Source organism: Clupea harengus, chromosome 12 (assembly GCF_900700415.2).
Source record: "Clupea harengus chromosome 12, Ch_v2.0.2, whole genome shotgun sequence".
Taxonomy (NCBI): domain Eukaryota; kingdom Metazoa; phylum Chordata; class Actinopteri; order Clupeiformes; family Clupeidae; genus Clupea; species Clupea harengus.
In genome coordinates this window covers 1,043,422-1,057,476 of record NC_045163.1, presented here as the reverse complement: position 1 = coordinate 1,057,476, position 14,055 = coordinate 1,043,422, and the positions used below count along the sequence as shown (strand labels likewise).

At 44.1% G+C, this 14,055-nt stretch overlaps 1 protein-coding gene across 1 annotated transcript; it reads right to left on the bottom strand.

The window, feature by feature from the left end:
- Positions 1-492: 492 nt before the first annotated feature.
- On the bottom strand, positions 493-13,923 carry scarb2c (scavenger receptor class B, member 2c). Its single transcript, XM_012830030.3, has 12 exons — positions 13,457-13,923; positions 13,013-13,170; positions 12,437-12,581; positions 11,832-12,020; positions 11,309-11,400; positions 11,020-11,139; positions 8,518-8,696; positions 7,974-8,092; positions 6,157-6,230; positions 1,828-1,879; positions 742-894; positions 493-564 (listed from the first exon to the last, which is right to left on the bottom strand). Exons 1-12 carry the CDS (start codon positions 13,574-13,576, stop codon positions 526-528), a joined length of 1,440 nt encoding a protein of 479 aa, XP_012685484.1. The 5' UTR covers positions 13,577-13,923; the 3' UTR covers positions 493-525.
- Between the last annotated feature and the right edge of the window lie 132 nt (positions 13,924-14,055).

Below are 14,055 nucleotides of genomic sequence, written 5' to 3'. Positions count from 1 at the left end.
ACCTCCCACTATCCTGAAACACTGGCAGATGAGGAAGACCCTGTTAGCCAAAGCCAACGTCACAGGTCTACAAAACGAACAAGCTGGTCAGGATTACTGTGTCCTATTTCAGACATCAAGTTAAAGACTAAAATCAGTAGCGCTGCAAACATATCCCACTTTATATCCAAAGTATGGACTACCCCTCTCATATGATTTAGTATGTACTTCTCCCTCTTAAAAACAGATACACTAGACATCAGTGATTACCAACATGAAACATAAAACATCAAATCAAAAAAGGTAAAAAGCCCTAGTGCACTTCTGGATGTCCAACCATTCGCCCAAGGATAGCTTTCAAATCAGTGGCTGGTCAAAACAGGAAAGGACCCCTGGGTACGTGGTGAAGTGTCATGAAGTAAGCCTTGGAGGATGAAAGGAGGGGGATGAAGCCATGCTTGTTTTAGAGTGCGCTGCAGATGCTGGCCTGCTACCTTTGAGGCAGGCTCACCCAGGTCAGTCCAGGGGCCCACTTGCTCTCTCTGGCTAGGGCTTCAGCAGGGCCTGGCGCTCTGCAGGGGAGCTCTGTAGAACGACAACAACACTGGGTCATGAACTTCACCACAACACCATCACCACCACCACCACCACCACACTTACACACACCACAAACGTGAGCGTCATGTGAAGACCTCTGCGAGGTCACAGGACACAGACTAATGACACGTACGGACAGACCCGTGGTCATGTGACAGGTCTCACCTCTGGGGTATTCTTCCTGCACATGAGGACCATGAAGACAATCCCCAAGAGGATTCCCAGGCCCACGACCATGAAGGGGATGTTGATCACCACGTTGCTCACGATCACAACGCTCCGGAGCTTCTTAGCCGAAGCGTCATCGATGACGACACTCTACACAGAGAGGAGACACAGAGAGGAGACACAGAGATGATGTCACTCTACACAGAGATGATGTCACTCTACACAGAGAGGAGAAACAGAGATGATGGGGATATCAGGGCAGAAGCCATGTTTATCTTACACCTCATCCAACACAAAGAGACGTAGGATTAGATATCCTCTCAATATCTTTACATTGCTGGGAAAAGCTGAAATACTATGGAGAGTGCTCAGCCCATCCTTCCTGCAAGAAACTGATAAGTCACAGACATCTGGCAGCGCATGAGGAAATGTTTTTTGAATGGGAGGTCTGGAATAAGAATTAAGGAGACATCCTGTGGGTTGATAAGGCAGGTTATTGTTGAATGAAGTGACCTCTGCTCTACTCAAAACAATGCTTACCTAATTCTTGCCACTATGAAGAATTTAATGTCAGAAAAGAACAGGTGTGGGACATTTGCAGGTAGAAATAAATGCAAAAACAGGATTTATTTTGTAATTATTCAGTTTGTGGGATTAATACACTTAGTGAATACAGTCAAGATATATGTATACAGTATACATTCAAATGTAATAGTATACCGTCAAAACACTAGTGTCAAACATGAAACAATGCCCTAATGGGAATATTTATAGTTTGGGACATTGCCAAAGTTGATGTTTATTCGAAACATCCGTCCTACTCTATTATTATCCACGCCCAACACAGTATTTTCCCAACCCCTCAGGGATGCTGGGACAGGCGATAAATCAGGGAGACCTTCAGCCGAGTAACTATTGCCAAATGATTTCTGACCTTGAACAATAGCAACGGATGACTTAAGGTCTACATGAGAGGAAGGCCCCTTGGAGGGTTTCCATGTCTAGGCTGAACTTAAAAAGCATACTTACTTCATTGAGATACATCACAGGGAACACCAGGGTGAACTTAAAAAGCATACTTACTTCATTGAGATACATCACAGGGAACACCAGGGTGCTGACATTACCCGTCTGACTGTATAGAAAAAAACAAAAAAAACATTTCTATGGACACCCAAACATTAGAAACAACGTGCTGGTTTAGTCATATATCGCTCATGGAATCTCCTCATTACTGTCCTTACTAGAATACAAAAGCATCAAGGAATTGGTGAAATATAAGAGGTAGTCAGACAAGAAGCTTGGCCACATTGTACAGCTGACATTGGTCAAATGATCTATTTACATCCTAAACCCAGATATTTCTTTGCAGTGAAGGGTATTTATAGACCTGCGCTAAATGGCATCTGGGAGGGATGGGTGGAGGAGTTACGTAATTTAAGAACTCAGGTCCAGATCCCAGCTTTTATGTGCCTGGTGTGACTTGAGTGATGTGGACCTGCTACCCGTGCTATTCCTTATGGAGTTGAAACATCCATGGCATGACAGCAGCGACACCAGCTGTTTGACGGGGGTTAAACGTGTGTATGGGCGTGAGGGGGAAACTGCATAGCACAGAGTCACATTACACTGGCAAAGGCTTCAAATTGATCTCAAACTGGAATCTGATCCTTTCTGTGCACACTTCATCTTACAAGCTGTTAGGAGATATGAAGTAACGATGCGTGCGCGCACACACACACACACACACACACACACACTAATGGAAACAAAATACAATCGGACAGGAAAAAAGACAACACAAGCAAACCAAAACAGCTTATGTGATTGATTTGTTTAGTGACCACAATCTTATCTCTGGAAGGCCCGCAGAGCATGCTAAATATTAACGGGAGTTTACAAAATACTGCCAACTGGCCTCATCCTTCCGAGCCCAATGCAGCACAAACACGAGAGGACACGTCCTCTATCCTCCCGCCTGCCCCAGTGGAACAGCAGCCAAAGCCATGTGAAAATAGACTCTTCGAAATAGTTATGACGCTTGGCTGGTGACCCCGTTGATGAGGACACGCGTTGCATTGGCCCCCTGTCCCCACATCACGAGAGCTCCTTGGCTGCTCAGTCGGCCTGTGGGACTATGTTGGGAAACCCAAAGGGAAGGGGGACGGGGTGAGACGTGTGTCATGGTCATAAGGGGTGAGGAAGGGGACGGGGTGAGACGTGTGTCATGGTCATAAGGGGTGAGGAGGGGGCAGCAGTGGCCATAGGGTGGTTGGGTGGGGTGGGGCAGAGTTTACGCCAGCCCACTGGCACAGATTCAGGCAGTTCAAGCAGGATGTCTTCCATTCCTGTACTCTTGAGACGATTTTGGAGCTCAAGTTTGCTTCATTTCTACCAGAGTTCCTGAGGTCTCTCTGTGTGCAGAAAACTTCAGCCAGGTCAATGTTACGGTGGAAAACTTGGACTTTTTTTCAGAAGCCTTTCTTAAACTGGTGGTGGTGATGTTACCAATGTTCAGTGAGAGACAATCATTGAGGGTCAGTCATGATCCTCAGTTAACACCATTATCCCCTGCTGGCATTGAAGTGCAAACTGGTGTCAACTCGTGTCCTTAAAAGATGTCAACTCGTGTCCTTAAAAGACATCCTCACTCATCCATATGTTTATGAGTCTTTTGGTTTCCTTTCCTGTTACAATTTCCCGGTGGTAAATGGACAGCATTTATATAGCGCTTTCTACTTATAGAAAGCGCTTTACAGATGAATGCCTCAGACATCTACCCATTCACACACTGATGCCGGAGGCTACTATCTCAGGTGCCAACCTCCACATTGGGAGCGGTTGGGGGTTCAGTGTCTTGCTCAAGGACACTTTGACACTTGGTGAGGAGTCAGGATTGAAGTAGCAACCTTCTGACTGCTGAACGGCTCCTCTGCTTCCTGCACCACTCTCACCCCCGTATACTCATCACATAATTTGATCTCCCCTCGTGTTAGCACACTGTTTTCTCCAAGATGTAGCACAAAACAACGAACCATCCAGGGATTGTATAATAATAAAAAAATTACAAAAAGCCACAATTCCAGCTGATCCTGGGAGGAGCTCAGAGTTGGATCACAGCCATTAAGGGAAGGAACATGTGTGGCCAAAATAACCCTTGCACACAGTTTATTTCATGGACCATCAAGAACAGGGAAGTGTGTGTAGTCAGCGGCATGGCCCATCATTACTCCAACTTACTGGAGGTAATGAATCCGGGGAATAAGAACATCCACTCCCTTATGCAACTGGGGCAGGCAGCACTGACTTAGGGTGATATAAACAATATGAGGGGGTAATCAGTTTCGGGATCCAACATTGCTGAAGAACTTTGACTGGTTCAAAGTCATACAGCAGTACAACTGACTGACAGTGCCCTGGATATCTTGACATCGTGACAGATCTGAATACCAGATAACAGAGGTCCCAACACAGTACAACAATACTTTGGTGGATGACATTTTACACAACTATAGACCATTCAAAATGCTGCTGCCAGAATCCTGACTTAGACAAACAACATTTTTCTTCACTATCCAAGTTCTTCATTCATTCAGATTTTTGTAATGAATGTGTTTATTTCTGTAACGGTGTAATGCACTTTCAATTACCTATGTGTATAAAACATGGTAATCAAATAAACTTCCCACTATGCTGCTTTAGGAAACAAGACCGTCAGTCAGTCCGTCGCCTGTGGGAACTGTCAACATATATGGGACCAGCATTCCCCCTCAGACCTCATGACAGATGAACCATTGGAATTGAATATCCTGCATCTGCTCCCCCAGTTATGGTCAAACCAACAGAAGAGCTCCCTCAAGAGTGAATCAGATACAACCCACGAGTACAAGCACAGGAAAGGTCGTTGTAACATCAGCCTGAAATAGGTCAGCATACGGCCACGTTTTCTGTGTAAATATATGTACCCAAATACGGGCCATTGGTATTTATGCACTGAGGCGGTGAGAGAGAGAGAGAGAGAGATAGACAGAGAGTGAGAGTGAGAGTGAGAGTGAGAGAGTGAGAGTGTGTGTGAGAGAGAGAGTGTGAGAGAGAGAGAGAGTGAGAGTGTAAGAGTGAGAGAGAGAGAGAGATAGACAGAGAGTGAGTGAGAGTGTGAGAAAGAGAGAGTGAAAGTGAGTGTGAGAGTGAGAGTGTGAGAGAGAGAGAGAGAGAAAGAGAGAGAGAGAGAGCGAGAGCGAGAGTGTGAGAGAGAGAGCGAGAGCGAGAGTGAGAGAGTGAGAGTGAGAGTGAGAGTTAGAGTGTGAGAGAGAGTGTGTGTGAGAGAGAGTGTGAGAGAGAGAGAGAGAGCAAATAAGTAGGGCAAAGGCTTTTCCACGCTGGATTCATGCATGTCAGGACCATGGCAACCATGACATCACTGTGGCTGGCAAGCAGGGCAGGTGTGACTCACCATGCCCATGTGCACCCATCATGCATTGGCAGCTGAGCTGCAGGGGAGCCAGGTGGACCCGGTGGACCAGGTGGACATAGGTGGACAGATTACACTCCCAAGCCGTGGTCAGAGACATCGCTGTTTTGCAATTGCTGCAACATTTTGTGCTTACGTGTCAAGAAACATGTTGCTGTGTTGACACAACATAGACCACATACTGATATTGCCTTGGCTCAACACCACAACAAGGCCAAGGCCTTTTCAGCTCAGGACTACAGAAATACTAATATGACTAGGTCAGAAACCAATCATATAACATATATATATTTCAGGTGTGACTGTTTCTTAAGGTTTTAAATTCTACTATTACTACTATTTTTTATACGTGTCTCAATGGTTAAAATAAATGTCAGTAAAGGTCTGTATCTGTGACCCGAACAATCTGAGCATGAAACCCAGATTCATTGTGTTTTTATCAGGAATGGCTGCCAGCCTGCACGCCTGCTATGGAGGAGAGAGGGTACGTGAGCAAGGGAGGGGAAGCGGGACCTTTGGCCAGGGACCTGGGTTGAACCAAGGTTCAGAGGTCAACAGGTTGTTCTGGAATCTAGTTCTGCTTTCGTAACCTCCTGAGAACCAACCCATAGACCTGTGTCCTCTGTAGTTGACATTTGTTTGTCATGCGTACTCTTTTGAGCTATTCTGTTCATTTGTCTTGGTTCCCAGGAGGATATGGTGTACAGCACTGTCCCAGGTTGCTCTAGTGAGGAGAGAGGATCAAGCCTAGGGATGTGCCGTGCTGGGTCCACTACTCTCAGGCCAATGTTGCAATTTAACACAACAAACAAACTACAAGTTGATGAGCAAACTGTTTAGATCTCTGTTGACATCTAGAATAGTGTGACCAGCATCATCCTAGTTAATTTGAAACTCTGTCCAATTTGTTTTGTTACATACAGAGGTGAAAGGTCACTCACCTGAAGCCATCGATCTTCTCTACCATCACATTCACCTGCATTCTCTTGGCGGCGCGCAGCACGATACCTGTGAGCTGGGGACAGACAGACAGGCATACATACACACATACATGAGCACGCATCCCTGGGTCAGCCCAGCACGTCTGACTCACTCAACATCACAGTCATCCCCAATGTGACATAACAGTCACCATCTGAGAAGAACTGGACATCTTTTCATTTGAAAGGCTACACTAAACACAAAGCATATCCAATTCTATATATACTGGGTTTTTGAAGGGAAGCTGCAACACAGCACTCTGCTGCTCTGATCTACAGCACAGGTTTGGGTAACATGTTGTGTATATTCACACACTCTGACCTCCGACCCTAAGGACTGTACCTGTTCCCTATTCTAGGAATATATCACAGCTGTGACAGAAGCGGCTGAACTTTGGCACTTATTGGAAGCGTTCCCACTGTGACCACTGCACAGACAGACAGACAGACAGACAGGCCTATTCTAGTGTTATCTGCTGATCAGAGAGTCCAGTCAAATTCAGAAGAGTCTAGTAAACATGCTGGAGATGTGAGTCAGCCATCTTTACGTGAGCACAGTCTGCAGTGGTTGACAGTGGTTGGAACTGAAACTACAAAACCAAAGTTAAAAAGCCCCTCTCTGCAAATGACGTGAGCCACTGTGAAGAAAAGCACGTATCTATCCACGGAAGAACACCACAATATGGAAATATCATTCAAAAAGTTCTGGACATTGGTAACAACAACAGGGGCGTCCCTCTCTACCCTCTCTACCTCCCTTCCTAACTGGCACCTTGACTAGTGCTTAACTTGCACTTCAGCAGTTAAATTCCTGCACTTCTTTTTCCTTTCTAGGTCGTTTTTCTATTTCTTATGTAAAGTAGTATTTATTGTTACACCAGGTTTTTGTATTGCTCTTGGCATGACTGTTCTCTCCCTTGTATGTCGCTTTGGACAAAAGCGTCTGCTAAATGACTAAATGTAAATGTAAATGTAACTACCTCAACCTAGTGTTTGACTGTCACCCGGGGCTGTTCATCCGATTCTTGTGAACTTCTCTTTCTCCCTCACTACATCTAGACTTTCACAGAATACCTCTCTCGTCCTCAGCTCTTGCAAACTGCTCATGTCATCCATTCCAATGAGTCTCCCTCTCTTTCCCTACCGTGTGCAGACCCCTCCTGCTCCATAGTCATACAGTAGCTTGAAGAATGAGGTTAGCACCTGCTGTGTCAGTGACTGCTGTGCCACAGGACACATAGATAGGTTATCTCCCCAGTCCCAGTGCCCGGGTGCCATGTGGCCACATCTCCCTCATCACAAACAACTCCATAAACCGCTGCTTATCTCCACCGACTGGACACTCTGAGCTCCCAAACATCGGCCTGATCCACCTTCAGCGCAAAAAACGCTGTTCTTATCAAGGCTTATCATCTTATATCTAAACGCAAACAAAGTTCAATTTGATTTTAGTGAGATTAGTTTTGACCTGCGCATTTTCAGTTTAGCTTTACTTTCAGATCACCTTACATTTACATTACATTTACATTTAGTCATTTAGCAGACGCTTTTGTCCAAAGCGACGTACAAGGGTACCTTCTTTGTAACAGAAATGTTACCTATTTTACTGACTTTATTGGGCTAGCAGATGATTTCATTCATTTTAGTAAAAATGTCCTCAATTTCAGTATTTCATTTAGTTCTTATTTTCTTCAATTCATTTCCCACAGGGTTTGCATGTGGGGCGTGAAGTTGCTCTAACTAATGGTAATGTTACAGTGCCCTCTAGTGGTCAGTACCGGGTTTAAGTCGATAGCAGTCTCATGGTATTCCTTCTTGGGTTTCATGCCGATGACGTCCTCCACAAACTTCTCATCGGCCTGATAGAAATGCGGTGAGGACATGATAATTGGGGCACCTATAGAGTGAGCACAGAGAAGAACATACTGAGTTGCCACGGGGACGTAACCGCCAAATAGTGTGAGCTAATTCATTTGTAAGTATGTTTTGAGATCCCTAAAAAAAAGAGAGACAGATTGTCAAATGTAATCAAGTCGTGATGCGCTGTGGAGCGCCAGGCCATCAACATGCTAGGGTCATCTCAACTCTGTAAAACATGAACTGGAGAAGAACCTAAATTCATGACAAATACAACGGTCTATATGTTCTAACATCATGGTCACGATACGTTTTCTATTGTCAACTCTACTGCCAAAACCCTATGACAAACTCTCACCGCTCAGCTCTTTTCAGCTGGCCCCAGATGATTCACTTCCAGTCACAAGGCTCACCCTTTCACACACATACACACCCACACACACACACACACACACTTCTGCTTACCCTGCTTGCAGGGACTGACGTTGAGAAGGCCAGACCCTAAGCAGTTCCCGGCAGGGACACAGAAACCTGCATTGCCTGGATTAATGGTCAGATTGGCAAAGACCTCACTTGGCGGCACAAAACGGTAGGCTGGCAGGTTCTTCACCCACAACTCCTTCTCAAAGACAGCATACAGGGACCTGGGAGAGAGAAGGAAGGTTTAAAAAGAGTCTAGCAAAAGTAGAATCACAGCAGAGAGGCCTTTGATTGGTCCTCCATGATGTACCCAATTTTCCTGGTTGGATATGTAACCTACGTCAAAGCCAGAGATAAATATGCATGCCATAGTGGTTGCTGCTTTACAAGGTGTTGCAGACATGACGTTCCTCATAATAAACCTGACCAGCCTCTCAGTGGAAACCGTGAAGGAAATGAGAAAGGAGTGCAAGGAGGATGGAGGAATGAAGGACAGACATACATGAGAAACGATGTGCTTGCTCACTCCCTCACACATCACTTTAAAGAGATGTCAGTTACTGATGACACAGCAGCATCACCTCTTACTACTTAAAGGACCTGTTGTTATATACAGCACCTAAGAAATGAAGTGACTTCAGTCAATCAAAACATTAATTCTTCTGTATGGAATAGTCATCGGAGAAGCAACAACTAACCATTCGGGTTGTTGCAATGATTTGTACCTACATTAACACAGGTCTACATAAAATGTCATCATTAATCATCATTATTTTCTTCATCATTCAAGCATATTAAGATCTTTTTTTGGTTTGACTGATCACATATTTTCATTCCGCTATGTCTCGTCATGACCGCCAGTGCAGAGTGATGTGTGTTTGTTTTTTGTTTTTTTTCCCCCACACCAATTTTTGGTTGATAATATCATATACTGTACTGAGACTTCACCCATCCACATGACACAATATCATATACTGTACTGAGACTTCACCCATCCACATGACACAATATCATATACTGTACTGAGACTTCACCCATCCACATGACACAATATCATATACTGTACTGAGACTTCACCCATCCACATGACACAATATCATATACTGTACTGAGACTTCACCCATCCACATGACACAATATCATATACTGTACTGAGACTTCACCCATCCACATGACACAATATCATATACTGTACTGAGACTTCACCCATCCACATGACACTTGGCATGATTGTAGCCCCACATGGCTGATACAGACTATAGGACCACAGGACTATAGGTGGCTGTGTCCCTTCATGCTAGTGTCCCCTGAGGTGGGGTAAACTCAAAGTGCTTTTTGGGCAACAGCTCAACAATGAATGAATGAATGAATGAATGAATGAATGAATGAATGAATGAATGAATGCTACTGGTCTAGAGCTGGCCTGATCCAGTGGCGGTGTTGGGTCCAATCACTCGGGGCTATAGTCCCAAAAATTGTTTTGCTTTAAGTTGATGTTTTGCATCACCTGTGAGGTCCTCTATGTCTTTGAATGATTAGTGTGTGTGTGTGTGTGTGTGTGTGTGTGTGTGTGTGTGTGTGTGTGTGTGTGTGTGTGTCAGTGAGATGGGCACTACTAAGAATTCTGAACCCCCTGACAGAATATTCAGTTAGGCCCCCCCCCAGCTAGATTTTCAGATTCAGATTATAAGTGTTTCCGAGGGCTTCTAGCAATGATCAGGGAGCTTCAGATTTGGAATACCCTTTTTCCCCCAATAAAAGTCTGGTTAATTAACAGTTTGTAGCCTACTTGTAACCATTTTTTCGTGGTTATGCCTGGAAAGGAAATTGCAATTGCATTGCATCATTTTATTGCAAATTGCACAAAATTAAATAGCAGATTGGATATGTTGTTGATGCCATCATAATGCAGATTATATCTACAGATTATACCTATATTTGCCTATATAAATACTTGGCAATCAAATAAAGTTTTGGACTGTGAGTTGCTTCTTGCTGTGTGGATTGCCGCACCAGGGCGGCTGGTGTTACATCTAGTTTTAAATTGTAGGCTGACAGATGTGAAGAAAGCAGAGGGGCCCTTCCACCTTGGGCCAGATGTCACACATTCCAACTGAAAATGTGTGTGGACCCACAAGCAAAAAAAAGCAACAGCCTTAAAGCGAACATAACGTTAACAGACTTGCCAAACAGACTCCTATTGCTTCAAATTGTCACGTACTCAAATGTCAGTTAATTTAGCAATCCATATCACAATAGCCTGAATAACTTCCTTAATCCAGCACACAGAGTTCAGTGCACACAGATGCTCCCGTAGTGTTTAATGAGGATGGGAGCCAAATAAGTGAGAGGTACTTTAACCTTACAGGACCTCTTTATCACACAGATGCATACACAGACATCACCAACCAAACTCCTCAATAACAGGCATTTCATCTTGTTATCTTATAAAGCTTTGGAACAGGAGACCCACTGTCACAGAAAGACAAAGAGGAGTGGTAGAACAGAGGCAGCTAGTGGTGGCGGAGTCATGGAAACACTGAATACCTGCAGAGATCTGAGGAGAACATGGAGAGGGTCTCGTTCTTGTTGATAAGGGGGTGGAAGGAGGCGCCGTTGGTTCCATTGATCATATTGCATTCATCAGAGGTCCACCAGTCCAGGGAACTGATGAGGAACAAATAAAGCACAGTCAGCTAAACAAGGAGGAGACAAAGACCTCTTGATGAGAAGAGACCAGATAACACATACCAACACAGCCATTTCTTGTTGTCTGAGCACAAAGCTCACAGATACAATTTGATCACAGTGAACAGTGTTTGACACTTTGACATACCTTTGGCCTTTCCACAAAGCCACTCTGGAAAAGTCTTGGTAATTCTGAGACCCACTGTAGAACACATAGTCACCATCGTCTGTCGCGTTCATCTGAAATACAGACCACACACCATTTTAGCATCAAAAGTTTGAATAAAGATTTTCAATTTGGAGTAGAAATGATCACTTTTTAAATCACACTATAGAAGATAAACACTATAAAGTTTATATCTGGTTTATCTACTATAGTGTGATTTAAAAAGGGATCATTTCTATTCCAAATCAAATTATTTTATATTATAAAGTGTAAGGCACAGCTGTCTACTTATTTCATGGAATTTCTGTCCCACATGTAGTGAGCTGTGGTCTGCTGTCCGAACCCATCTCATGAGCGCACTGAGAGCGCTGCATCATCACCAGGCTCTTTCACAAGCTCCAGGACAGAGGAGTGGTGAGCCTACGCAGCTGAGAATGTGTCATGAACACACCAAATGTCTCCTTACAAAAGAGCATCTGTCTGCCAGTACCAGGAGAGTCCCCACCTTATAGAAGAGTCCAAACACACTGTCAAGTGTGGGGTCAAAGGCTTTCGCGGCCTCCAGGAGCTTGTCCTCGTACCCCCAGAGCAGGTCCCCCACCGAGACCGTGGTGAAAAGGCCAATGCCCTCCCCTTTCATGTAGTTTGCGATTAGACCGCTGATGATGGTGTCCTTCACCTTCTCCATCACCGTCTGCAAGAGCAACCACAAACCCATCATATTATTTGATATATCACAACAGTACTTGACTTCTGAAAGACTCTATAAAGCCTCTATAAAGGCGATGTTGACAACCTTTATGTCATTACAGGCTATTTTACATTAGCGTATATAAAGCATTCCATCCCAGGGTCTGGGTCAGTTAAAGTGTAAAATATCAGTCAATACGACACCCTGGCCCCAAAAAGAATGTATTTTACAAAATAATTAAGAACACACTAATGCTCTTAATCTTATTCATAACTAGTAATATAAAACAGCTTTCCTCTTTCTTAAGAGCACATCCGTATGTTTCAATACAATTGCTTCATTTCAACGATCGGGACCTTCAGTGGTGTGTCCTAACCCGTGTGGGTAGTTGTGTGTATGTGTACATGTAGAAGCTTCACCATTGCTGGAATATTGACGGTTCTGATGAGATCCGTCTCTGCTCCTCTGGACATGCTGGCCTCAAACACATAAGTCTTAGGATTGACTGCTTCCACTTTGGTGCCATTCTCCAAGAAAGTCACATTTAGCATTGGGCGGTATTCCCTGAAACAACAACACAGAGAATGAAACAGTGTGACAAGGGCAGACTCTGGGGCTAGTTTAGGATAGGTTTCCTGCTCAAACACATGTAGACACAGTAAAGCCACAGTCTGCACTACATGCCAGTGTAATCATCCCAGCTCAATTGTGTTTCCGCCCCATTTGTCCACCATACTGCTATGACTTAAAGATGGCATTATGTTGTCTAAGATGAATAGGACATGTGATACATCTTATCTTCATGGTCCCACCATAAACTATGGGGAGAAAACCATTTCATCAGTTCTAGGTTGCAGGGTAGTATTTTCACTTGTTAAACCAGACAACACTCCTTAACACTCAATCCCATGACTGTAGTTGCACAACATAAACTTGTGACCTGGATGGTAGGTCCTGTTTTAAGATCGCAGAGGTAACTTACATTCCAGACTCACCTATAGGTATAAGGTCCCAATTCGACCACAGCAGGTTTATTCCCAGCCAAAACCTCTATGGGATTGGTCAAATTAAACATGTAAAATTGCATATAAACGGGCGGAGGCGGGTTCTCCCAGGCGGCAAATGCATCTGTGCCCTTCTTTAACACCACCTCCTGTGGAGCAAAAGATCACTCAGTCAGGAATGATGCGTTAGTGTCAGAACTCAACATATAAGTTTACACTGCTCTGGAAAATCTGACTATATGAGCGCTTAGCTTGTAAAGCTAATGTTAGCCAAGTTAAACAGATCATGTGCGACCTGCCATGTATGCGCTCGCTAATATACAATACATCCACTCCTCAACTTTAGCTACCAGCTAACATGTAAAATGTAACAAACGACAAAACACTAAAACGATAGCCTAACCTGCAGCTCAGGCAGAAATTATGTCAACTCACCGATTTAATCCTATTGTACACGGTATTTGGAAAGATCTGCAACAACTCCATGGATATCCCCGCAATTAAAAGAAGTATACAAAGCACTCCGGTGCAGTATACACAACAGGACTTCGACATCGTTCGTTTTTAAAAATAAAATAATTTGACCAGAAAGAACCTTAATACTACTACTTTTTGTGATGAGATGACCACTGTTGCTTACTCACTCTGCCGCAGTCGCCTGTCACAACAATATTTGTGACACACCAAGCAACACAAAGATATTCAATGTGCGTAACCTGTGTATATGCGCCTCCTTTCACGTCTAGAGGAAATATCGCAATGGCTGTGAAATGGGTAGGTTGGTCAATTTTACCACAACTGTCCAGTGTCGTTCATGAAACTGAAAAAATCAACTGGATTCAAAAGAAACACGTTCTTCTGCAAACTTCTTTAGTCGTTATTTGGACCAAACTGTTTATCTCAGTGTGTTGAGAAAGTCTACGTACGTCATGTGACGTTGACGCATGTGTGTTTGAAAGTAGTCCCCCTACTGGACGAGTGCCCTCGTAGTCCCCCCACTGGACGATTTTCCCGTAATAAGCATCAATCGATGT

What these genes read in the sequence shown, in the direction of transcription:
- scarb2c (XM_012830030.3), bottom strand. Translation starts at nt 13,576, where the DNA reads ATGTCGAAGTCCTGTTGTGTATACTGCACCGGAGTGCTTTGTATACTT. An exon ending in TGTTTGGACTCTTCTATAAG is followed by an intron (nt 11,401 to 11,831) that starts GTGGGGACTCTC and finishes TCTGTATTTCAG; the next exon opens with ATGAACGCGACAGACGATGG. An exon ending in TTCTCCTCAGATCTCTGCAG is followed by an intron (nt 8,697 to 11,019) that starts GTATTCAGTGTT and finishes TCTCTCTCCCAG; the next exon opens with GTCCCTGTATGCTGTCTTTG.